This window comes from Neodiprion fabricii, chromosome 2, assembly GCF_021155785.1.
Source record: "Neodiprion fabricii isolate iyNeoFabr1 chromosome 2, iyNeoFabr1.1, whole genome shotgun sequence".
NCBI lineage: Eukaryota > Metazoa > Arthropoda > Insecta > Hymenoptera > Diprionidae > Neodiprion > Neodiprion fabricii.
In genome coordinates this window covers 36,521,565-36,547,613 of record NC_060240.1, presented here as the reverse complement: position 1 = coordinate 36,547,613, position 26,049 = coordinate 36,521,565, and the positions used below count along the sequence as shown (strand labels likewise).

At 39.9% G+C, this 26,049-nt stretch overlaps 1 protein-coding gene across 7 annotated transcripts in view; it reads left to right on the top strand.

The window, feature by feature from the left end:
• The window catches only part of LOC124175454 (potassium voltage-gated channel subfamily H member 8), an 80,714-nt gene that overhangs the window by 43,058 nt on the left and 11,607 nt on the right, over window positions 1-26,049 (top strand). For all 7 annotated transcript variants that reach the window (XM_046555731.1, XM_046555727.1, XM_046555724.1 and 4 more), the window contains 5 exons: window positions 14,883-15,116; window positions 16,192-16,323; window positions 17,652-17,779; window positions 21,504-21,732; window positions 25,116-25,279. In XM_046555731.1, the coding sequence (XP_046411687.1) occupies window positions 14,987-15,116; window positions 16,192-16,323; window positions 17,652-17,779; window positions 21,504-21,732; window positions 25,116-25,279 (783 nt within the window). In that variant the 5' untranslated portion in view covers window positions 14,883-14,986. The remainder of the gene's footprint in view (window positions 1-14,882; window positions 15,117-16,191; window positions 16,324-17,651; window positions 17,780-21,503; window positions 21,733-25,115; window positions 25,280-26,049) is intronic.

Sequence of the window (26,049 nt, the reverse complement as noted above, 5' to 3'; positions counted from 1 at the left end):
AATGTCACCATCAGCTATAGAAGCTGTAACAGCATGGTTGAAAGATCATTATTCACTCGAGTTCACTGGCTGTATAACAAAGACTAGAAGTCAGGGAAAGTGCGACGCGCGTAATTCTACCTTTCAAAATGGCGATTAAAACGAGAATCTATAAATAGCCCGCGGCTAAAAGGGTAGACGAGGAGGAATGATTTAATTAGTACTTAGGTTGTGGTTTTGGGGTCGTACACGAGCAGCGGGCATGTGGAAATTGCAATGTTGACTCTGCGAGCTGCATCGTGTCGGATAAACTTTACTCAAGGTAGTTAACCGAATGCGTGCAACGTATAACCAGCTCGCAGAGCTGTCTCGAGATCAAATTCAATATTTACTTTCGCTGCAGTCAGCGTATATAGTCAGCTGAGTAACTTCATTCGTTCAACTACAAACCCTGTGCAGCAGCAATCCAGCCAACCGTAGTCAACGTAATTGGTAATGTGAAATTGAAACACACCCACTCGTTGTCATCGTGCGATCTTACATAGATCAAATATATTCTCATTCGAAATTTCAACGTTCGGGGATCACCATCGCTTCGTACGTTCACCTGCAAATTACAATTTTCATCCTCTGTTCGACCAGAATCCTGCAGGCTGCAGCTCTTCATTGTCTACGTTTTTCGCAAGCTTTTTTTGCTGTGTTTTTTTTTTTTTTTTTTTTTTATTTTTATCCCAAAGAAGAGTTGAGAAAAAAACTCCCCGCATATTTTGCGAAAGAAAGATTTCACGGCAGGATTGATAACTCGGCAAAATACAGCGTATAATTTAACTGCTCCTGAAAAAGTAATTTATTTGCAAAAAAATTTTATAACGCGCATCAGCCTATCGACTAATTTCTATTCTTATACTCCTCTGATCTCCTGAAATTTTACTTCATTCACGCTTATCCCGTAAAAGTAGACGTCACCTGCAGACGAATGCAAACTCGAACTCTCGAGACTGTCAGAATTCTGCTTTAGAAAGACTTTGCGATTATTCTTTTCACTTGTATGCCCTGCAGGCTTGATGCCCCGGGGTTGATATTGTCCACATGACCAGGAACTAGACATTGCGGTAACAACCGTCAACCCTCGAAGACTTTACCTACTAGAACCTCTATCACCGCCTCCACCTACGGGAACAGCACGCAAAATTACCCCATGTAATGAAATTCACTAGTGCGGCTTGCCTACGGTTAGGTAACCATGACAACCCTGACGTCGCTGCACTTTTCCGCCAAGAATTTCGCAAGGCCACGAAAGCCCGAGCTTGACGTAATGAACAGAGCTTGATGGAACAGCTCAATCGACAGGTTGGGCTTTGGAATCCACATGCACGAGTGCGTGAGGCGCCTAATGGAAATTCGGGGAAATTCAGGGAAATTCAAAAAGGGAAGGTGAGAAGGCCGAACGAATGGAACCGTTGCGTCATCTCGCGACCCGATCTTTGACGGTCCCAAAATGTTGTTCTTCCTTTTTCTCCTTACTGAATTATCTAGGACAACATAGGGTCCTTCGTTATGCTTTTCACGTGCAAAAGTTGCTCAATATTTTCAATTTCCATACGTTTCATCAGAGACTAGAATGTGAGAAATTTTTTTTCGGATCCAAAATTAACTCCTACGCTGCGCAGTTTGTGATCTGTCGGGGTCTTTGTGACCCCGTTGTGCAGCGGCAGGTTTAAAAACTGCCTACCAATGCACCTTGTAGTTTGGAGGTAGAAATTTATCGCGCACACGTAGAGATCCCTTCGTTACACGTGGCCCGTTAATTGTTTGCAAATGACATACATTGTTGACTCGTAATATGTATCCAGCAGATGGTAGGGTGGAAAATCCGGCTGGCATTCCCAGTTTCATTTACAGGTATTGTAAAGAATGATACGAAGAGATATGCGTCCTACATTTTTTAAATAATATTTGATTTATTTATAATTTCTGCAAAATATAAACATCTTTGTCCGAAAGATATTTTAGAATTTGAGTTTAAGATGCTTTCATTTGGAAAAATTATAATGAAATTTTATTTTATTTTATTTTAAAAATGCGACTCAAGAATCCGAGCGCCTTTTAGAGTTGAATCGACAAAAGAAAAATCATGGACCGAATCTGATAGGTCGAGGGTTAGACCCAGGTCGAATCGGTATGGAATGCCTCACACATGCCTCTACGTATATGCACATACATTATACATACAGTTTGTACGAGCCAGCGGATGTCACGCGTGCCTAACAGTCTCTCAGCCGCCGATCTCGTCACGCCTGTTGATCAAACCAACCCCCTTTACTCTCCGAAGGTCGGACACGTAGGCACGCCTCGGCGTCTCTCTTCAGCCGGCGAATGTCACGCGCAGCCCTTGTAATCTATCCGTGCCGTTTCCAATGCCAATGATCGGGGTGGAACACCTACCTACATTCTATTCCACTCAGCAAGGGCGTTCCCAATGTCGATGATACTATTATATTACAATATACGTGGGTATCGCGGTGAGACTCGCACCGAGTACCAGGTGAAACATCGTCCCTCGTCCTTCGTCCTTCGTCCTTCGTTCTGCAGGCCGCTGTATACGTGCTCTCGGTTTGCGGCGACTGGAAATCACGTCCTCGACGAATGATGAGCGGAAAAATTCAATAGTTGTGAGGAAGAAAATTGCGCTACGTCTTGTCGCGCATTTTCTGTGCTTACACGGCGATCTCTTTGTTAATTATACACTGAGAGAAATGTTTAGTCGCGGTTACCGCTCAGTCCTTGACTATTTTCATTTTTTACCACAATCGACAAAATATCGTTCTAGGTAGAAAAAGAAAATTAGTTTTGTGGCCGTTACCAGGAAGTCTAGTATCCGTTACTATTCTTTCTCATTATCATCACTGTTACTGTATTTTCTTGTAACTGTTCCGAAAATTTAATGCTTGTGCAACAATAAATTGATGTTAAAACCTTATCGAACCAAAAAAAGTAGATTAAACCGAACAAACTGATTTTGCGTTGCAATTGCCAAAAAAAGATCGTTAATAGGGCAAAATAGTTACGCGTACCTCGTTTTTCGTAATTTCAACAATATTCAAACAGTTTTTTTTAACGATACGTTTTTTACCGAATTTTCCTGATTACAAATAAGAAATGAAATTTTTCTCAGTGTATTATAATTAAATAACCTACTCTGTTTTTCATTCATCATTTAGGCACCAATAAAGAACAGGTGAAACAGCTTGGTACAATTATTAAATCGAGTGAAAATGACGATTGAATAAATATACGTTTTTGCGCACATGAGAAGAAAAAGAGACTCGAGCATGTCCCAGTTGAATTAGCCTCCGTTCGTCAAGTCCAGGTTACACTCAATTTCTACCTTGGATATACGTTGATATACGTAAGTCTATACGTGCAAAACGGATCTGTAAACGGCAGAGGGCCTGATTAATTCCCGTGATTACGAGGATCAAGTTACACGTGACGAATCCGCGCCGCTGCACGCATCGTGATATTTTGCAATCCTGGCGAAAGGTACGGGGATAATATATTCAACTATTTATCTCCTCCCCGGGTATTGTTCTAATCTACCGGCGAATAATTTCACGATTTGAAATTGTGCATTTATGCGATTTATGCAGGTAATTTCGCAGTTCCGTTTAACCTACGTTTCGAACTAAGTTGTAAACGAAGTTTAAGATTCAACCGATTAGCGAGGACTTTTGCATGAGAAAAGTTTTTAATTAAGATTCAAGTTGTTTGTGCTGTAAATACAAAGTCTATGTGTATAGGGCGTTAAAGCGTAGTCTGAAGATGTTTTACAGTTTTAGAGTTTTGCAACTAGAGAAAAATAAATTAGACAGAAAGGAATCGCGTGACATCTTTATTAAAAACTATGTTGACTCGATTGCAAGGTGCAGCTGTAGGAGAAAGTCGAGAGAGAAAATTTTCAGCCATCTCAGCTCTGTTGGTGCAAAATACAAACTCGTGCCAAAACTTCACAGAGTTAAATATTGTACTCGACTTCGAATTTCGCTCACAACTGGATAATCCAACCGTGCGAAGCATGCCGTTTGAAAATTGTCCGATGTAATAAACATTACTGTTTACGCGTATGCAATGTGCAGTAAAACTTGAACGGAATTGTGAGACGTGGATTATCTACGAGTATTTCAGTGATGGCCGTGGCAGGGAGAATATATCAAAATCTCGTACGGCACCGCGAAAGCTCGTAACTGTATTTAACTAGTCGTTGAAATTTACTTGCGACAAAGTTCTCTCTCAGCTTTCGCTGCTGTATTAAATGGTCGTAAAAGACTGAAACAGCACAGCCATCAACGTACCAAATATTACACCCGACTCGATATTCTTGTGCAATTTCCCCACACGGCAGAGGTGTGTGGGATAAATAATCAGATTAACCGTAATTATAACATTGTGATCGTCGTTGGCGTTTCGTACGAATTATTTAGCCAAATGTAAACTCGCATAATGAAAGTTGATGATTTTCAGGTTCAACCGCAGTACGGTTCAAACGCGTATCTTAATCAATTTTGAAACTGAATTACGTCAAGCGGTTGAACCCGCTTTTAAACGAAATTAGTTTCCGTCATTGAACTATACGAGTTGTGACTGTAGAATTTTAATCAATTGTAGAAATCAACGGAAACAACAAGGCGGCGCACTGAATCAATTTATCAATTATTCTAAAGAGGAGAGTCGCCAAGACGCTTTTCTACCTACGACTTCGCGGTGCAGCCATTGTGTAGTATCGTTTATCGAATCGGCTTTTTCTACTCTCCTTCAATTTTTGCTGATCAGCTTTATTTCGTAAATCGATCATTTTTCACCGCGGTACGTTCCGTTATTGAATTTTCATTAATCACTCTTCGAACAACGGCAGACAATATTTATATACACTTTCACCCTCCGGTGAATGATTTCTTCATTATGCAATATCTACCGCCTATACTCGACGACAAGCTGCTACTGCTTTATTGGCAGACAGTTGCAATTTATTTCCAACTCGCGCCCACGTTAATTTCGAAACGAGCCGTCGCAACGCTCTGTTACAATGACAGAATGATGCTTGAAATTCGCGGGATAAGGTTTGGAGGAAAGTGGATAATACATACCTGCACGAGGGTTTGATTTAAATTTGGGTCGTGAAATGGGAGGGTCTGACCGAATCGCGTGTTTCGACAATTTAAGAAAACAGTTCCGTTCACGAATTGAATTGAGAAATTCCCTGGCTGGTAACTGCAAATTCGGCGGAATCGACGTTTGCCGATCGGGCTGAAAATTCTAGAAGACAAATTACGCGTGATGTGCTTTCGAGCCAGACGACGTTTGTACCCGATCGCTGGATGGTGGAAAATTGCTGAGTCGAAGAGCTCGACATTACGGCGGCAGCTGTGTCAGGTCGTCGTTTTTATCTGATACCGATTTTTACTACCGAAGAACATCTGCGTGTTCTCTTCGCAGATACGTCGTCATCGCAGATATTCGAAATGATTTCACGAACTCAACGTGGTTAAAATTCTGTTGATAATTATGATCGAATATCGGTAATGTCATATGAATTTCAAGGTTTTCAAGGATTAATTGATCGGAGTATTAGCGGGATGCTCGGCTATTTTCCGGGTCGGTTTTGCACCCGAAAGTAATTAAACGCAAGGGGGAGAGGGAGCGCAATTATGAACCAAATGACCGGAATACCGGAAGCGCTGGAAGTGAGCTCCACAAAGCTGAAACTGATGGATGACAGTCCACGACAGATATCAAAGTCTGTTGCGGGCTGTAGGTACTGTTAATTGTAAATTGGACCTGTGGGTAAAATAAAATCACTTGCAATCAGTCAGATGACACAATGTCTCGAGCTTATTGATTTACGTGGATTGTTGAAAGAATAGATTAATCGTGATTAATGATTGCGACTGAAAATTATAAGTGATGAGGAGGAAAAAAAAAACGAGAAGAACAGACAAATCACGATGAAATTTTATTTTTTACTTTTTGCAAACACTTTTTTTATACACCTTTTTCAACGCAGTGAGGAAAAAAATTTGATGAATATGGATACAAAATTAGCGATCGGCAGAGCCTGCAAGGCTGTATGGTAAAAATTGGGAGAGAAAAAAATCACTACGCTGTTACTTCAGCCCGAGTTTCACTTGAGTTTGTAAAGTCAACAGTGGGAGGGAAGCGCGTATTTAAAAGGGAAGCAGAAATTGCGTTTGAGGGCTGACAGAGCTGTTACGTACCTGTATAAAATGTATAGACCTGATATAAAAAATGAAAGGAAATGAGAAACTTACGTCTCTGTTTTTGCTCCGCAAATATTCTACTTCAAATGGCTCGCGAAGCTACGGCCTCACGGTCCGTCAGGAATTCGATTAATTAACTCAATTAAACTGTATAGCTGTCCATCATTTTATGATAACTATTCATGTATGCATAAGCGTCGAAAATCAATTAATAAACGTAGCTTCAACACACGTCATACGTCATGAATTATCAATTATTTTTCTTCCTCGTCACAAATTTAGGACACTAATTTCATACCTCGCTGTCAGGGTACCACGTTAATTATCCAATTAGAGTGGAATTCAGTAATGACAATGATTACGAAGTCGTATTTTTCCCCTTCACAATTTACTTTGGTCGTCAGTTTTACACCGAGGGCCCATCTGCTGTTAAACTTTGCTCAATTTTCTCACGTCAAGGAATTCGTCAAAAGGTAGTTATTTATTTCTTATCAAAAGTTTTAACGCGCGTCGTGCGAAATGGCATGGAAATTTTTGGATAATTTGAAACGAGCGTGAAATATTGCGAAATAGTTGCGAATAAAATTCTGTGTAATTGATTTGTCGGAGAAAATTCGGCTGTATCAGGTAATAAAAATGAGCGATGTAAAAGCCCGCGAAGATTTGCGATTTATAAATACTCCATTACGGGCAAACAAGAAAGTTTGACAAGGTAATAACAACTTTTGATTTTATATTATAAACTCGGAGATTATTCACGAGAATATCGCCCAGCAATCCTGCCAAGCCGCCAAAGTACGAGAGGCGGTGATTCGTCTCTGTAATTAAATGCCGGTTTACAAAGTGTACAAGGGAATTGCCGTGAGCGATACCAAAGCTATTTATACTATGCCTCGAAACATTAACAATGCCGCGCGTGTTTGCCGAAGAAATAATACCTTAAGATCTTGAAGGTTTCGCGTCTGGATTCAGGGTGATTTTCCGAAACCAAAACAGCGGACGTTGTGTGTCCCAAATATTTTTTCGCCTCTTAATTCTCGTTACGTATTCCGGTTGAAGGATCTGCCGTCTTGCAATTAGTCGGCCGGACGTAATTCAGCCGGGAACAAAGGAATAATTGTCCTTCGTGAAATTTAATCCCTGGGTTGAAATTATATACCTGGTAAGAAAATACGTGGATTAGCTTGGAGAGTTCCTTGCCGGTAATCTGAATAATCAAACTTCTCTTAAGACTAATTTTCTCATCGCCAGCTACCCATGCCTATTTGCCTTTTGAAAATTTCACACCCAGGTTGACACGATTTTAAACTGATTGGTAACGTATCGGGCGAAAAATCATTACGTATACATAGGCTTAATTTTTAATCTCACACCGTTGCCTCGAAATCGTCTCTTCCTTCTACGTTCCGTACAAGTATCAAGGTTGAGCTTCCGCGAATTGTTCCATCAATTTGTAATTAGCAACGTTTTTCCTTTCATCTTGTTTTATAAGAGGATCCGTACCAGCAAAATCCGATTCGTGTACAATCAAAGCTCAAGCTTGATACAAAGGGTGTTTCACTCAAAGAATCCTGGTGTCAATATCATTCGAAATGATTTCGTGATTTTCGAAATTACACTGAAATCAGAAATATTGAAATAAAATTCTGCATTAGCAGTCCTTGGTAGTCACGAGAAGTCGTTTTGGATTGCAGAAATTGCCAGAAACCATTTAATAAAAGTAAAATTTTTTGTCAAGTAATCTCTCGTAATCAACCTATAAAATGTAAGCAATAATGAAATATTGTAACGATGGCAATTTTTCCTCAGTAAAAGACATCTAGCTCAGTTTGATAGTTCTAAGTTTCATCGTATTTATTTATTTATTTTCTTCTTTCACCACCCGGCTTATCCCGACTTCCATTACGTTTTCAAAGCTTCTTTCCTCTGCTCGCCTTTTTTTTTCGCAGACGCGTCGTTCGCGAGCTAATCACTGTTCATTTACAGCCAAGGTCTGCCGAGTTTAATACTCGACTTTTATCACAGCCATTTCGCAAGAGAAAAACGAATCACGCAGTCAGCTTTAGTGTGCACAAAACAGCTTGAGCTAAATTCGCACTTTGCCGGTACGTACAGGCCGTGTTTTTCCTGAGCTTCTCGCTCGCCCTTGACATTTTCTAGAGGCTCAATTTACTGACCGGCAAAAAACCACTCCTTGTACTTTGAATCGCTTAATTCCAGACTTGAACAGTTCCGCGTGTAGGTGTCGACCGTTCAACGTTCAACATCTCGCGTTGCCGGGAGGTAAATTGCCCGAGGGATAACGACACGAGCAAACACTTAACCGCCTAACGTCTATCGATTGATCGAAAGCAGCGTTCAGCCAAAGCCGAGATGATAGGTCAGAGTGCGATCTTAAGCCGTGGAATGCGGTTCTGCTTCGGCACTGCTACATCATCGTCATTATCGTCGGTGATTATGTAATGACATCGGCAGATTGGAGCATCGAAATCGCGAGCGTTGCAGCCAACCCTTGACACCCCGAGTGCAAGCCTCGATTCTGTCACTCCTCAAACGATTTTTCATTAGTTTCATCTCTCAGACCCGCGTGAGCGACGGCCAAAAAAACTGGCCGATAAATAAATGGAAGGTCAGGATTTCCGAGACCCAAATTTCAAACTGACAGTGACACCACTCGGAGGGGTGAAATTTTCATTCAACTATGTGCGAGAGTGTCGAAAATGCGTGCAAACTCTCGCGTCTCTGGAGGAATGTAAATGAACGGTTGACTCCGAAGGTACGCTACGTATTTTGCAATTGCATTGTCTGCAACTAGGGAGAGTGCAACAGCAAATTTATCTCCCCACAGAGATATCTACATACTTTAGACTTAACAGGTGGAACAATACGATGCAACACCCGTTTCCCTTCACGTGGGCACATATATACCGACAACTTTTCACTTGGTTGGACAGTTAAATTATACGAGCTGAATTGCGATGAAGGAAATTGAAGCGTATCGTTCCGTAGATGTTTAAACGATTTCGAGATTCGGGAGATAACAGAATTTATTGAATTTAGCTGAGGTATTGGGAAATTTTATCGAGTTATTATTTTTCTCGACTTGGTTTTTCGTCTTTCCGAGTTTCTCCCCGACCTTAATTATAGGAACGCTCGCTGTTCGCTACTGCAGGTAATTGGAGTCGAACATTTTTTTTATAACTGAAAACGTGGCTCGTCAGAAACTTTCAGATGCTTACTAGCACTTTAAAATAAACCGGAAGCCATTTGTCGGATAAGGTCAAACTTCCAATTCCGAAGACGTTTGAACAAGGCTCGTTAACCCTGGTTTTGTAACGCTATTTTCGCGATCCACGTAAGAGGCACGGATTTTTTGCCGAGTCATTCGATCCACGATATGACTTCCCAAAAAGAAAAAGGAACGTTACAAGCAGACGGATCCCTTGGTCCGGAATTCCCTTGTTAGTAATGAGATTAAAAAAGTAAAGGACATGTCTGTGAAATTTTGAAAAAATGAAATAAAAATAATAATACGTATATGAAACCACTGCGCCCTTGTTGTACGTGACAACGAATGAAAATTGATCCTGCAAGTAAAATTATCGAAGGCTTAATATTTTTTCGAGGTACAGATTTCCCCGAGCGTATTCGCGGCGCAAAAATTCGATTTTTCACCCCTTCGGATTTCGGACTACATTCATTGGCCTCGGCTGAAAGCAGACCGAAGTTATATACGTTGTTTAATAAGAGGTACAACAAACGTAACATAATCTTACCTCCATTTAAAAGTTTCCGTGTACAACCGGCGAAGTGATTATCGGAAGGCTAAAGAGAAACAGAGTTGTGAAAGAGAGTATATTATAATACAAAATAAGCGGCTAACTTACCTTTATGATTCAACTTTTTCCAAAGTAAAGTAATTTTGACAACAATTAGTTTCAGAAGCAAAGATTTAACGGAGTTCTATTATTGGTGAAAATTGTCGTGAAACATAATTTGTACGCATTTTTTATCAAATAATTACCGCGGTGACTTTCCCAGCATTTTTCCGCGAGACGGAAACAATAAACTCTGTAGAATAGCCAATCTGCTGGTAAATTGTATCAGTTGGATATGTAAAAAATACGTCCCACTGCAGCGTTTAAATCGCAAGCTACGAAAAGCGTTAAGCTCAAATAATTACCAGACATGGGATTTTTCAGAATTTTAATTTCAATGTCAAAGCCAGCTTAAAATCTGGTCGTCTTATCGCCTTTATTTACGCACTTCGGCGTTGCGTTGGCCTGAAAACGCAACCCGCATGCGCGATTCGTATCGATTACCGCCTCACACCGTCGACGAGATCGGATCTGTCCGATCGGTTTCGGTGCAGATTCGCTCTCGAATAATTTCGACATATTGTTGTACATATATTCTTTTCTCATTTCTTTTTTTTTTGATTTTTCTCGTGTAAAACAAATATAGTGCTTGCAGGTACACGTGCGAACGGCTTATCTGCACGACGGGTAACGCATAGTGCGGCTGCGTTGGATGAAAAAAATCCAAATATCAAATTTTTTTTATCTGTGACCGCGAACCAGCGTGTTTCACGTCAAAGATATATACATTGCTCCAAATAGTTTCACTCGGCGATACATCATACTTATGAGATAAACTCTAACGGTGTTTAAACACATGCGTACACAGGAAGTTCTATCGCGTATGATGAATTGCATTTACCTTGCGTAACAAAATGAGAGCGTGCGATTTATTAAATACGATGGGTAAAATGATCGAAACCTAATTCGAGGAATTCATTCACCCTCATTTCCCGCCCGATTCGACTTCTTTCGATATATGTATATTTTTTTCAATCATCTAGCGATGATCTATAAATAGGTATATGCTATGCGGAACAGCAGCATCCCCGCTGCTTATACAGAGCTTTACACTTTAACGGAGGTTGACAGCTAGAGCCGGTGCTTGTGATGTTAGCACGGAAATAGTCGTGGGTGTATTTTGATTCATCGTTATTTCAAGACTGTTTACGGCTGTTAACTTTTATCAAAACAGTTCGTAAAAGAACACTCGACCCTCCCGCAGCTGTTAGTAGGTTATACCGTAAGAACTGTCGACGCCGGCAAACTCTCCGTTGTTGAGATTTATGAACTTGCTCTCGATATCGAAATTTTCCCCGGCTCTCAGGATTTGCAAAAAACTTTTTACCTACGTACACCGCATAATTGCATTCTGCGTGCGCACGGTTTTACACTCGCTCAAAATCCCTCTCGCAAACTTGTTTTTCTTCATATTTTACTTTTGATCACCTTTTGTGTAATAAGAAATGTATCGGTTTCGCAATCAGTTGAAAATCGCTTTCTATAATTCCAACGAATCTTTACGTTTTTAGAAAACTAGCAGTCCGGATGTCGGTCTTGAAAAAATCTGAAACTTACAGAATTTTACAACCGAATTATAGGCGTCAAAAATTGTCATATTCCTTTCAATTTGAACTTACGATTCTACCGGGAATTAATCGATTTTCAATGTTTTACCGACAAAAGTATACTTTTTCCTCTTTCTTACTTTTTTTTATAAAGGAACGATTAGGTTTTTCCGAGTTTATTTATTTCATTTATACAGTTTTCATAATTTTTTTATTTGCCAAAAAATTTTCTTGTTTTTTTTTTTTTACTCATCTTTCAATACTTCTTCGTACGGCTGCCACGTCCTGTCAGTTTTTGATTTTTAATTCAACCGTTTTCGATATCATCGCGGAAGCCTGTCGGACAGATTGACAGGCTTTTGCCTTTTCACGGTGATGAAAAGTATCGCGAAAAAAACTGTTATTCCGTCTTATTTCCTCTCGTCTACGCGGCAAAGTGGCAAAGTTTTGTTTTGCCGAATTCCGGTTTATATGCCTCGAAACAAGGAATTTTAATATATTCTAGACGACACAAGTTTCGTAATACATGAAAGCTTAAAGATGAAAAGGCGAGTAAAGTCGGAAAATTCATAACCCTACTCGAGTTGAATAACGGTAGGTAATAAAAGTACGAAACTTTGCAGACTTTTGGGTCTCACATCTCATAGATCTTGCGTAAGTATACCTAAATTGAATTCTCAAGCCCTTCAAGCGTTCTGATGATAAACTTCTGGCTTAGCAAAGATCCCGATTGTTTTTTTCCTCTGCGTTTCCGCAAAACGCGCGAGTGAAAAATCTTTGCGGAGGAGAAAAATTTTTTTGCCGGAAAATTCCCGCGGTTCCGATTCATCAATCGTCAAACGTTCCGACTCGAAAATCTTTCATGTAACTAATCACCGCCCATTTTCTTTCACGGTGGTACTAGACTATACTGTGGGACAAGTAAGCGAGGTATAAACTCGCGGCCCAGAGATCAAGATTCAACGGTAAAATATGGGGTAAGAAAATCGCAGCTACTCCTGGCTTCGCAACAAATCATCACGAGGAATGCTTCGGCCATTGTCTGACGCCTCCGAGCTTTCAGCTTGGTCTGGTTACGCGTTGCTCGGAGGCAAGGGTCAGTCCCATACGAACCTTGACCTTTTGTTTGAACAAAGTGTGCGAGGAAAACCGGGGATAAAATCGGTTAAGCTGTAACCGTCCGATCATCCGGCGACAAAGGCGGCAGAAAGGAGTCGGAATCGCTCCTTTTCAACGTGACGATGTATAGTCTTGATAATTGTAGATCCGAAGGGGTTCGTTCGTTCGCTTCCGTGACTCTGATGGGAAATTAGGTACGGGTGAAAAAGCTCGGAGCAATTTTTCAGGGCAGAGGGCGTGGCGTCGTTGGGACTTTTGCCCGGAACCGGTGCTGATCAATTTTTCCGATCAGTTCCTGCACGTGCGTTTCCGAATCCGGCATTGATGGCTCATTTTAAGAAAAGCAACACCGTTTGTAGGCGGAAATATTGCATCCGAGTTTTGTCGAGATAATTAGCACACTTTGATTACGGAGATTCTCGGAGAGCATTCAGAGCAGGCTTCTAGAAAAAGTTTTTAAAAGATGTAAAATAACCATCCATCAACATCGGGTTGTGAAGAAAATTTAACGAATCTTTTCTCGAGTCTTCCGCAGTCTCTCTGTGAGAGCTTTTTGGCGATTTATCACGCCGAAGAAATCCTTGACCGTTTCTATCGCTTCTTTCGAAGCCGCAGCGATTACGGAAATGCTTTTTTTTCACATTCTCTGGAACTTCTTCCTGTCTACGGAATACCTTAAAAAATTATCTGAGAACTTCTGAGAAGTTTCACAACTTTTACGAAGATCAGGAAAAAAAAGTAGAGTCCTTTTCTTAAATTTTTCGTCGCTAAGCCTCGTTGATTCGTGAATGATCGAGGATAGGTTAAAAGTAACGCGATTTTGCCGTTTTCTCTTCCCATATTAATCCACCATCTGCACATGTATGCGAAAGGTGTGTAAAAAGTTTATTTCAATTTGTAGGAGTCGGTACCAACCCTCCAAATATATAATATAAATCGACAAAACATTTGACCATTTCGAGGTAGACTTTAAGCTGGGTTAAATTCGGTTAATTCGCCAACTTCTCGTCAATGAATGCCTTCGGGAATAAAAGTTTAATTAGAGCCTCACGTAACTGACATTTCATCTGCCTCTCTCCCGCAATCAACGCTAATCAACGCTATCGCCTCTACATTTTGTTTGTCTCGACTTTGCCATTCAAGAACGGACAATTTACAGCAGGAACGAGTACATTCGTTCCAAAGGCCATTGATCATAGTACTATGAAGAGGAAATAATCTCCCGAGCCAGATTTCCGCTACCCAAAACCATAACTCAACGGTTTCTCCTCTCGTATTTCCCCAATTTGGTCCACATGTCATCCGACAAGTCACGTAATGGAGCAATTATTTATGTCACGTGAATCTATCCCAGAAATCTGCTATCTCGTCTCGGTAACAGAGGGTCTTATCCGTTTCTCGAGTCAACTATCCACACGAAATGGTGTTAGAGACAAATGAAAAAAAGACGAAAAGAAAAATTTACCCGAGATGAGAGAGTTATACGCACTGCGGAATTATTCCAGAACGCATGTCGGCAGGTTGAAATCCAATCCTTGTTCCCGTCATGCGGTTTGCAGTAATTGATCGAACATCGCAAAAGCCACCGTCGCTGTGAAAGCGATCCTATCTGGCGTTCCGTTTACACGCTTCATACACGCGTACATGCACGGCGAGCTGGTATTAAGTAATAAAATGAAACTTTATTTGCGAGTGATTTTTGCGAACGAAAAACAATATTCGTCGCCCTGGCTTTAACGTGTTTTTCCAGCCGGGCATTCACACACACACACACACACACACACACATGCGCACGTATATAAATATATATACGGTATAATATCGTTAAGCTCGTGGAAATGTATTCCTAGGCCGTTCACTGATTGGAGATGCAATTATCACTGGACTTTCCTAAAGGTATACGTATAATACACGTGTTTCCAATTGAAGGGTGATTCGACTAATCGAATACGAAAGGGTGTCGAATAGACGGAATTAACAGCGGTATTAGTCCTTCTATTCATCCCGAGAAAAGTGTAGTGAATCGATTAATTGAGTTATCGAATGAAAATTTGTAAAAGCACCTTGTATATTTTTCATTTCAGACAGCAACTTCGTCCTGGGAAATGCTCAAGTTCCCTCGATTTATCCGATCGTTTACTGTTCGGATGGATTCTGTGACTTGACGGGTTTCGCGCGCGCCCAAATCATGCAAAAGGGCTGCGCGTGCAAATTTCTCTATGGACCAGACACGACGGAGGAGGAGAAGGCGATGATCGACAAGAGTCTCGAGAGCAAAACTGAGCTCAAGATGGAGGTTGTATTCTACAAGAAAACCGGTAAGCAAACATGCCGGAAAATCGCTTCCGACAACTGTTGAGTGTGCGAAATTTTTAGTACGATGTAGAAAGTATTGATTTTCGATCATTCGAAACTACGGTCGCAGAAGAACAGGCGAGATTCCGATTGGACATCGGTAGATAACATATATGTTCACACCGCGGTCTTCGTTAATTAATCCCGCAGTTCAGCGTAACGAATAATTGGCTCTATTCACGACTGTCGGTCATTTTCCACGGTATCGATAATCCTTGACTCGGAAAACAAATCCCTTCGAGTAGTTTCATGCCGATAACCAATGATTACAGTGTACGTGCATGTAATCGCATATACGTAAGTCGGGAATATATATTTCGGTTCAGTTAATTTTGCAAACATCTGCAGGGATATTGGAAGCTGAGCCCAAGTGGAGTTTTCCATCCGCGATTCTTTTGCTCTTGTTTCTTCTCCTGATCTTTTTCGCTTCATCCACTCAACCCAATTTCCAAGTTCACGCGGCTCGAGGCACTCTTCGAGTTTCATTCAAGATGGAAAACTTATCCGCGTTACATCGCGCGCTGAAAACTTCGCTGTGGATTTTTTTACCTCAATGGAATATTTTTCAACGCTGCTTTAGCTCATCCCGGGTTATTGCAATTACCCATTTAATACAGTGAGCTATGTCATTGTTAGATGTTCGAGGCAAGAGAACTCATTAAAATTCAATTGCCGGGACAATTGTGCCTAAGGAGATATTCGTCTGCGAAATATTTGAATTTACGACGTACGGAAGGTTCTTACAAATTCGAATCCTTTTTCGGCGGTTTTCAGTTAATTCTCAACAATTCAATTACTTTGCATCATTTCAGTTAATTTTCATCGACACAGGTGAATTAGAATTAATTCACAAACCTATTGACACATCAATTCATCGAGTTATTTTCCCGGCATACTAAATGGAGAATTGTAAATAAATTCTTGTTTTATAACTTCGATATTGTATGGCTTGAAATTTTTCTCGCATCGTCTCCGTTGGTTCTTCTTTCTACAAGCTTCGGCAGCAATTGTGAGAATAAATTGGTATTGAATGTGCAGGGAAGCCGTTTAACTGCCTCCTCGACATCGTGCCTATAAAGAACGAGAAAGGAGACGTCGTCCTCTTTCTCGCATCGCACAAGGATATTACAGACGCGAAAAATCTTCAGCCCTGTGAGTTGTACGATAGTGGTGAGTTTGCACTAACGCTTTGCTTATTACACGATTTTATTACAAAAATATAACAGCGAACCTGAAGAACGAAGATAGAAGAACAAGAATTTCTCTTCTCGATCCTTCGCAATATGCCGGATGATTACTCATCAGGTGAATTCGATTTGTCGGTTTGGATTATTCGACTCGCACGATGCCAGCAAGCAATTAGCACCGATTTAAAACTTAATGCGACACATTAACACGTTTGAAAATGCATAATTGTAATGTAAAATAATAGAAGTGAGATTTTTTTTCCTTTTTCTACTCACTGTAAAGTTCGAACGTACACTCGTTTGTTTCACGTTGATTCAAATCGTTTGGCTTGTTTTTTCCGAGCAATGAACGCAACTGTTTAAAGTTCGTGTTTATAGATGTTTTATAGCCCTAGTTAGAAATTCACGTAGTAAATCATCGCGCTAATCGAATTCGGGGAGGGCTGAACTCCAAAGCGTTTTAGACGAATAATTGAACTTCCGTAAACTACTGAAGTAGCCGAAGTTTCAGGCGCAAACAAAATTTAATTCACCCTGTTTTTACTCGCTTGCAAAATAAAACACGGCCCACAAAAATTCAGAGTTTTCGACCCAGTTCAACCATTTCAACAGTTGTAACGCATTGCTGTGACAGAAGTTTAAAATAACCCCGCAATGAATAAAGATTGTGGCAATGAGCTTACGATTTTATTCTCGACCAATGTAAAAATATGTATCGCGTGTAAACAAAGTATAATCGCTGGTTAATTCGCACACGGATTTAATAAACCCGTAATTCGCATCACGCACAATTCGTGTATCACAGTATGTAGGATATTTGTGTAATCGCTGTCACATAAGCGGATTAATACCGTTCACTTATCGGAGTGTTGGAAAGCAATTAACGTATTCATCCCGGCTGATAGAGTAGCCTGAAACGAGAACCGGTTGACTATGAGTTTCTACCCATTACGCACCACCCATACAGTATATCATCTATGTATATTCACGTGTCGGTCGACGGACAATTAATTAAAACTTGGACCGTTTTCCACGCCCTTCGTAACAAGCTTCAGCGATCCTCTCCAAATTGCTCCCGAGATTTCTCATCGTATCGGGTATTTCATTGATTAGGATCTCGGAATTTGAGAGGTTGTCACAGATTTCTCATTCGTTGCTACGCGGAAATTCATTTCTTTGCCTCGTCGAAGACGATAATTGTCGACGACTATTTCGCACAACGCACTCCTAGATTTTTCTACATAGACGCAGATTTCGGTAAGACAGTGAAAAATACGACGCAGAATAATTTTCTAATTTCGTCGATTTAAGATGCGAATGGTAACCTGGATCCGGAAGCCCCTCCGGCTAATTATGGACGAAGAAGGAGTCGAGCAGTTCTCTATCAACTCTCGGGCCATTACAAACAGGACAACAAACACAAGCTGAAAATAAACAACGTGAGTATTTAGCTTTTTCCTCGTGCGACATTAAAATCGGAGCAATAATACGCAATGCGGCACGGCACAAAGTCAAATCATTGTTGAAATAGTAATAATCTGTTTTACGGTTTACCAAATCGATCAAATCTGTGAGCCAATGAGAATACTTTTAATCTTTCGAATGTAAATAATAAAATAAATGCAAATTCTGAACCGTTTAGTTTTTGCGTCAGATGTTAGGAAAAAAGAAAAAAAAACTGCGAAGAGAGCTTATGAAAAAACATATATTTCTTTTCTACTTTTGAAATATTTACAATCTTCTTTTTGTTTCATCTCATATATTTGTCACATGTTGGTTGAAATTATATCAAAAGAATATTCAAGAATTTATACTATTTTTGTAATCATTTAAAAGTTTCACAAAAATTATGGTCATCGGTTACCAAACCAGTACTGAAGTATTTCATTAGTATTTCATTCCACATTGCTGCAGTTTTTTTTTTATTTCGTTTTGAGTTCTATAATTTCATCAACGTGTAGTTGGAAAAGCGAGAACAGATCAAATCGAATTACACACACATATGTACTCAACAGAACGAACACTCAAGTATCGTTTGTTATCGAGTTTCAAAGCTAAAAAATAAGGGAGCGAGCTATAAAAAATTCATCGATTGGTGAGCTTGTGCGAGCTTAGATCAAGTGGTGAATATCTATTTCTAAACACTCGATACACGTTGCCGAGTATCTCCTTGATTCTAAAACACGAGTTAAATTTCCTCCATTTTCGCCAGATATTGCTTTCAGTTAATTGCAGGGGAATTCGCAATCACTCGCGATATTTCTCATGCAAATTCACTTCCTGCATAAACACTAACAAAATCCTGCATGCGAACTCGACGGGCTTCTAAGCACTCTCGGAAACTCTGCAGCACTCCGAAACGCGAATGACTTTTGTGCCATACAGTTCGCTAATACTCGCCGTACCTAGGAGGTTGTAATCCAATTGAAATTTCAACTACTTCCGCCTACTCTAACGTAATGCTTGATGAATATTTCAAAAAGTATCATCCTTCTGACATTTTACCCATATAAATACTAATAGATACATGCCGATGTATACGCGAGCAAAATTCAGTTCTCGCTTATCGAATTCCTCTCTTATTTTCGGTTCACTTGAAAATTTTACTGAACATAGTTCAAGTTGTGAAAAAAAACTTTCTATAATTTTCATCCGAACGTTTCTTTTTTCTTTTTGTGTTCGACGGCGGTAAATTGTTCAAAAAAATGTGGTTGTAAGTGTGAAAAGTTTTTTTTTTTTTTTTTTTTTATTAATTCACTTACGAGTTCCGAGGGTAATAAACATTTATTTACCGCAGGAAATACGCAGGTACATAGCGTGAATTACGCGTCGTATTATCTCGAATAGATTGTTTTTCATTTCACCCTTGATTAAACCACTCGACAAGCATGTATATATATTATTGTAAATATACATCGTCGGCAAATAGCTGTGCGTGTCTGTGCAGAGCCGCGAACAAAGAGAATATAGTATATATTTTCAGTGGGACGAAAATTTATTCGTCCAAGTGTATATAAAAGTCTTTTTTTTTTCCGGACGCCGTTGGTTGTAAAATTCTTGTTGACCTGACATTCATTGACAGCTTCCACCGTGCGGCAGATGAACGAAACGAGCAATCAAACTGACCTTGAGAATCAGTATACAAGTTGATCTCGTTCTTTAAATAAACTGGAGAGTTTTATAACCAAAAGTCAAAAAGTTGTACAAACAATTGAATTAATTTGCCTTCGTTTGGGTTCAATTCGTAACACCATAAATTTATGAAAATTTTCGAATTGTTCAACTTACGTTTTACTTAACGAAAGAAAACAAATTTCACAGGCCGCAGCCAGTGATGGTAAAAAAAAATCAATCGTCCACGACAATTATGGGATCCATATTGATGTACGAAGCACATCTCAAAAAGCTGACATTATTATTCAGGCATCTGATGTGTCACAAGTGAAAATATATTCCTATACACACACATACACACACGCATACACATGCAGTCTTGTTACATTAGTTTGCTGGCGTCCTTTGAAGTATAATTTTAGGTAAAGGACAAAATCTACGTGAAACGCCGAATTCCATATACACACGCACGTATACATATACATATATATATATGTATAAGTAATAAGTATACATATACACCTAAAGGTACATTATGGCTAAAGTCAGTCAAAGCAAAAGATCTTACCTCGCATGAGGATACGGAATTAAGGAACGCGTATATCTTTCCACAAAGGCCTTTGAAACTTGACAGAAATATAGGCCAGTTATTGCTTCATGTGTTACACATAATATATGTGTATGAACTTGTGATTTTTGTCGACAGATATTTAAATGTTATGAAAAAATTAGTGATCACCCTATTTAACCGAACATTTTTAATAGCAATCCGATTATTGAAAATTTAACGTGATTTCATATAAAGTTTATGTTCAAATTATGCATCTGAGTAAATTTCGCATCAACTCATGTAAAGTTATACCTGCAAGAGTGATTTGGGTTGAACATTACGCTAAGCTCTTCCCTCCCCCCCCCCCCCCCCCGTACGTGAGATATTTTATCAACGCTGCTGATATGCAGACAGCACAGAATCAGTGTCCATAATTAGTCGGCTGACTTACTTTCAACTCAAAGGTACCGAGATTCCAAACGATTGAAGCTTTGAAAGTTCTATCAAAAAACGACTGACAAGCATATTTCGAAAAGTATGTTCAACTCGATGGGGAATTATCAGTCGCATGGACGTAAATTTCTTTTGCTTTGATCTACTTGAATCGGAAATATAATTCTCGTATCCGATTCATATCGCGGAAATTTAATTTCTTCTCCCCAAATTACAAAGATGCAAGTTTCTAACGGAATTTGTCTTCGCATTTGAGGCCCGATCTTTTAACGTTCGAGGCGTAATTTCAACGATTATATCGTATGGAACGGCCGTTCTCCCGTAATTTCTGGGATGGGTATAAACCCTAATCTCAAGGGAAATAAGGACGTGTTACAACTTTGACGTAAAACACGGTTAAACTTCCGTTTTAACAACGCAACTCTCTCTGCCTCTACCCAGTTATGAAGAATCCGACGTGTTCCTTGGATGATATTTTTAGCTGATTTTTTCCTAATTCTTTTTTATTTATCTTGTTTCTTTTTTTTTCATTCAATTTTTTCATATCTTTGATTTTCTTTTGTAACCGTCCCTTGCTTTTCACGTTACTTTATCGTTTACCTTACCGGTTTTTTTTTGCCTCTGATCCTTGTAACGTATTCGAATCCCGTCTGTTATCGGTATGGATAATGTTTTAAAATCATAAGATCACGAGTACATTCCGGTATGAAATAACGATATAAATTAAAACGGGAGAGTTCGTTTCGAAGTAAATACACATCAATATACAATTGTACATTTAACGCGGGACATCGGACTTGGCAAAATAATTTTTTGCGACACGCAGATCACGGAATATTCATGAATAAATTGTCTGCAAAACGATGTACAAATATTATTGGTAGAGTTTATATTTAATATTTTGTAAGTCCCTTTTGATTACTGTTTCGGAAAGTTATCGACTTGATTATAAAATTTTTATAACATTTCAAATCACGCGTTGTGATCGAAATTTCGTGTCAAGAAACGGGAAAGATTTTTCATAAATATACGTTTGTTGTTTACAGACGCTTCTTCATTCCACTGCCGCCCCGCTTCCGGAGTACAAAACGTCGGCAATAAAAAAATCAAGATTTATACTGAGTCATTACGGTGGATTCAAGTCCTGCTGGGATTGGCTTATCCTGATCGCAACTTTCTACGTGGCGATTGTCGTTCCGTATAACGCGAGCTTCGTCAACACGGACAGGCCAACGATGGTCAGCGACGTCGTCGTCGAAGCTCTCTTCATTATCGGTGAGTATTCGACGCACAATAATCGCGCCCCTCGATTTTAAAGTCTAATTCCGAGCCAGCTCTGCACGCGCTTCGTTTTCCGGATGTCTGTTGGCGCGTGTAATCGATCGCCGGCATTGTGAAAAATTCCGGAAAATTGAACAGCGGGGTTCCGATAAATCGGAAATTCGATTGAGGGAATGAATTACGCGGGGATTTGCGATATCGAATTTTCAAAAACGCGAAAATTCATTTTATCCAATAGATTTGTAAACGTAGAAAGTCGAAGTGCAGAAAAGTCGGAAGGTAGAAAATAAAAGCATACAATTGTCAGAATTCTAAAGATAATTTTATGCCTTGTGTTTTCGTACTTAATTGTTTTTATGCACGTTTTGAAATCCCACGGAATAAGTTTTCGCAATTTTGAAAATTCTGTATCGCGACCCTTCCGTTTATTCATCTCTGAAAATTTTCACTCCCAATTCTATGCGAGAAGTTTTCGTCGGCCGTTTTGCAGAATCTCTTCTTCTCCGTCATCTTCCTTAGCTACCTCAGGGGCTATTTCCTGCTTAAGAGCGAGTGAATTATTATGTATACCGGAGATGATGGCCGTTGTGGGAAGTCGAAGTCGCGCTCCGCGATGACAAGTCGGCCGTGTGATCGAGCAAGTATTTGATCATCGATCACAGGGAAGGTGTACGAAGTGTCGGTTGAACGGATACCAATAAAGCGAAAGAATATCGCGGGCAAACAACCGGAAGCCTGATACACGGTGTAGACCTAGGCTATATTTATAAGCAGCCGAGATGAAGAGGGCTGCAATGGGGAAATAAACCCGTAAGACTATGAGCGTAAACGAAAGAAAATTAAAGAAAAGGAACGAGCATGCTCATTGCTCATCCATCTGCAGCCTGTCGTTGATCAATTTACTTTTACACCTTGCAACTTTTTATCGACAACCAAAATTATAAATCAATTCGCGTCAAGTAATCTGATTTTTTTGCAAACAGAACGAAATAGATCTTCACGCATCGGCTGACAAATAAAAATTATACAGCAGCTCCGTTGATTATTAGGAATAAATTATTGTCTTGTTATAGATATGGAAGATGGAGATAATTTTTATATTCATATTTTAACCCGGCAGATGATTTCATTTCACGCCATATTTATGCATAACAAAATTAATTTATCCAGACTTATGACAGTCAACATTTTTTATTATGTTTGGTCAAATTTTTTTATTTTTTTATTTTTTCTTCAATCAACGTTTCGCTTAGGCTAGATATTTATTGTACAGAATAATTAATTCATCCACCTAAAGGGTGATTAGGCATAAACAAAAACAGCTTTGTACGCTTGTATTCTTTTTTACCAGCTTTTGTAAAATTTCGCCAGCGATAATCGTGCTCGGCAGTATTCAAGGGGGGGGGGGGGGGGGGAAAGTCTGACGCAGCCAAGTTTTTTGTACGAGAATTCATAATTTTCCGTCTGTTTTCGAGCAGCAGAACGAACGTTACATTCGAAAATTTCTGAGCATTTCACGTAACATATATCCATAGAATGTGTACATAATACCTTGTATATTGTACGTTCTTCACGGTTATAATACAAGATTACAAGCTATTCGTGAGGTGAGACAGACGTGGAATTCGCCGGAGCCCAATTTGCTAAAAGCGAGAAAATTCATTCCTGTTAGCGTGGCGTAGGTATTATTTCGCAAACAGAAAATTCCAGCCGTTTGTAAAAACTCGGCTCTGCGCAGACTTCGTATCTCGATTTAAAGGTGTATTACGTACAAACGGAGGTCGTAACTCGTCATATTTGTCAGCCGAATCGTTTCTCGTCAACCGCGTACCCTCGAGAAGGGAAAAACTCGGGGAAAAAGAAAACGCTTTTTTCATCAGATCAAATCATGCAAAAACTTGGCGCGGTTTTTCTTTTCTGCAAGCGCCGTTTGAATAAAGTATCACGTGTGTTGTTACAAGGACCGGATCAGACACTGCAGACCGTGTTCGTCATGGGTGGGTAGGAAAAGCAAGGCGTAGTTCTTGTGCATGCATGTGTGTGTGTGTGTGTGTGTATACTAGCGTATTATACTCGAGGAGGAAAGTAAGCGTGACTTCCGACCTGGGACGGGATTGGCAAAACACTTTTGTGATTCGACACTAGGTGGGCAATCTCTTAAGAACCGCAGACCCTGCGGGTGTTCCGAACCCCTCTGAAAACCGACCGACGACGATGTATGCCGCATGTCGGGTGTACCGGGGTAAATTCCGGCCCGAAACGAGGACATCCGAGGGGGGAAGAAAGGGGATAAGATGGAAAATCAAATGTGGAACGCGGGACGAATTGGGTGACTTTTAATCCGTGCATATTCTGCATCCATCTGCATCTGCGGTGCTGCAGATTATGCGTGCGAATCGTGTCGAGCCACTCTGTACAACATTATATGTATATATGTACATGTGTATTATGTTTATTCCGAAAGCGTTGAGACTTTTCATTCCACCGTGCCACTCGAGGGAATATTTCGCTACACCCTTTGTCGTCTGTAGTTTTTTTATCATATATTTTTTTCATTCTATTCCTTTTGCAATTCTTTTGCCATGCGGTTTTCAGACGATTCGCGAATGTCGGTCGCGTCATTTTCATTACGTTAATGTTCTCGCTCGTTCAACGCACACTCGGAGAACCTGATTCATCCCCATGCTTCGCACCTTTTGCGTCATATTATAATATTCGCTTTGACTTTTGTTAACAACCTAGGTTGTTTTTTTTTTTATACGGTAGGTACTCTTTACTAATTTCGTATCGCCGTTGTAGAACCTTCAATTCAATTGAGGATTAATTTTCGGGCCAACTTCTAACATTAATTCAAATTCATACCGGGACCCTTTATGATGACATCACCGCCTAGCTCAAGGATAGATTAGAAAGTTTGGATCAGGTTAAAGGAACAAAGCAACGCTGATACTGGGGAACCAGACAAAACACGCCCGCCTCAAAAAGAGGAGACCTTCTCTGCCTGTTAATAAAGCAAAGTTGGTCGCTTTTCAAAGAGATGCCAACACTTTGAGTTCCACATCGCAGTTGGTGCGAAAAATTTATTAGAAACAAAAAAAAAAATAACGTAGACACGAAACAAGATTGAGAATAAGTCGGATGCTGAACGAATCGTAGTTTTGACAATTTTACGACCACGTTAATTCTGAAGAAAATTTACAGCCACGACGTAATTTTACTTCGTATAAGAACCTCGGATGAACATTTTGTTTTTGAACTATTGTACACGCAGTACACTCCCAATATTGTGCCCAGATATCCTTTAGAATGTTGGATAACAATTGGTGTGAGCTTTTGCAAGCTCGGGGCGCAAGACTGACGGATTACTTCCATTTCAGATATAATCCTGAACTTCAGAACGACTTACGTCAGTCGGAAGGGCGAAGTAGTCAGCAGCAGTAAGAGCATCGCTTTGAACTACTTGAAAAGCTGGTTCCTAGTCGACCTGGTGGCAGCCCTGCCGTTCGACCTCCTCTACGCGTCCGACCTTTACAGTGGTGAGGTCAGTGTTTGTGCTTGAAATTCCGCATAAAATATACCCCGATTTTTCCACCCGAAATTTGAAACTACACACGAGACTCGAGTTATCGAACGGTTAATTTCAATTTTTGCTGTAGTGATTACAGAACTGAAACATGCAGGTATAATTGCAACGAGAACTGTACATGCTTGTTGATTTATTTTCTACATGCGTAAAGATTGACGCACATATTTGCACGTTGAATTTTAAGTTGGTTATTACAAACGAAGTTGTTCGAAAATGTTGAAATAGGACGCTGTGTGAGTTTCGTCCTAAATCCATAGACCCGAAGTTTCATTAAATACGAGAAACGGGAGCAGATTTAAACAATTCTATGACCGGCTTAAGAAAACTAACCCCACGACGGGTAATATTGATGGTACATGAGTTTTTGATTTTTTTTCTTTCTCTTTGTGTTATAAAAAACTTGTCTGCAGAAGACTGATCGGTGCAAAAAGAACCGAGAATAAAAATTGTTCGTGCTTTTCAATAGATAAAGCTATTATAAACCTTGTATTACGGTTTCTGGTCGAGGGTTGTGGAAGTGAATTCACGTCTCGACGATATTCCCGCTCGATAATTTCATGCGGAATATACAGCGAATGTCGCGTACCGTCTACGCCTTGAAAGGAATTGTGTGAAGATGAGTGGATCTGAAGCACGTATTTTCAAAATATTTCTCTATCTCTCTCTCTCGCTTCTCCGGCTCACCTTTCCGGTTTCTGTCTTATTTACTAAATATTTTAGGTACT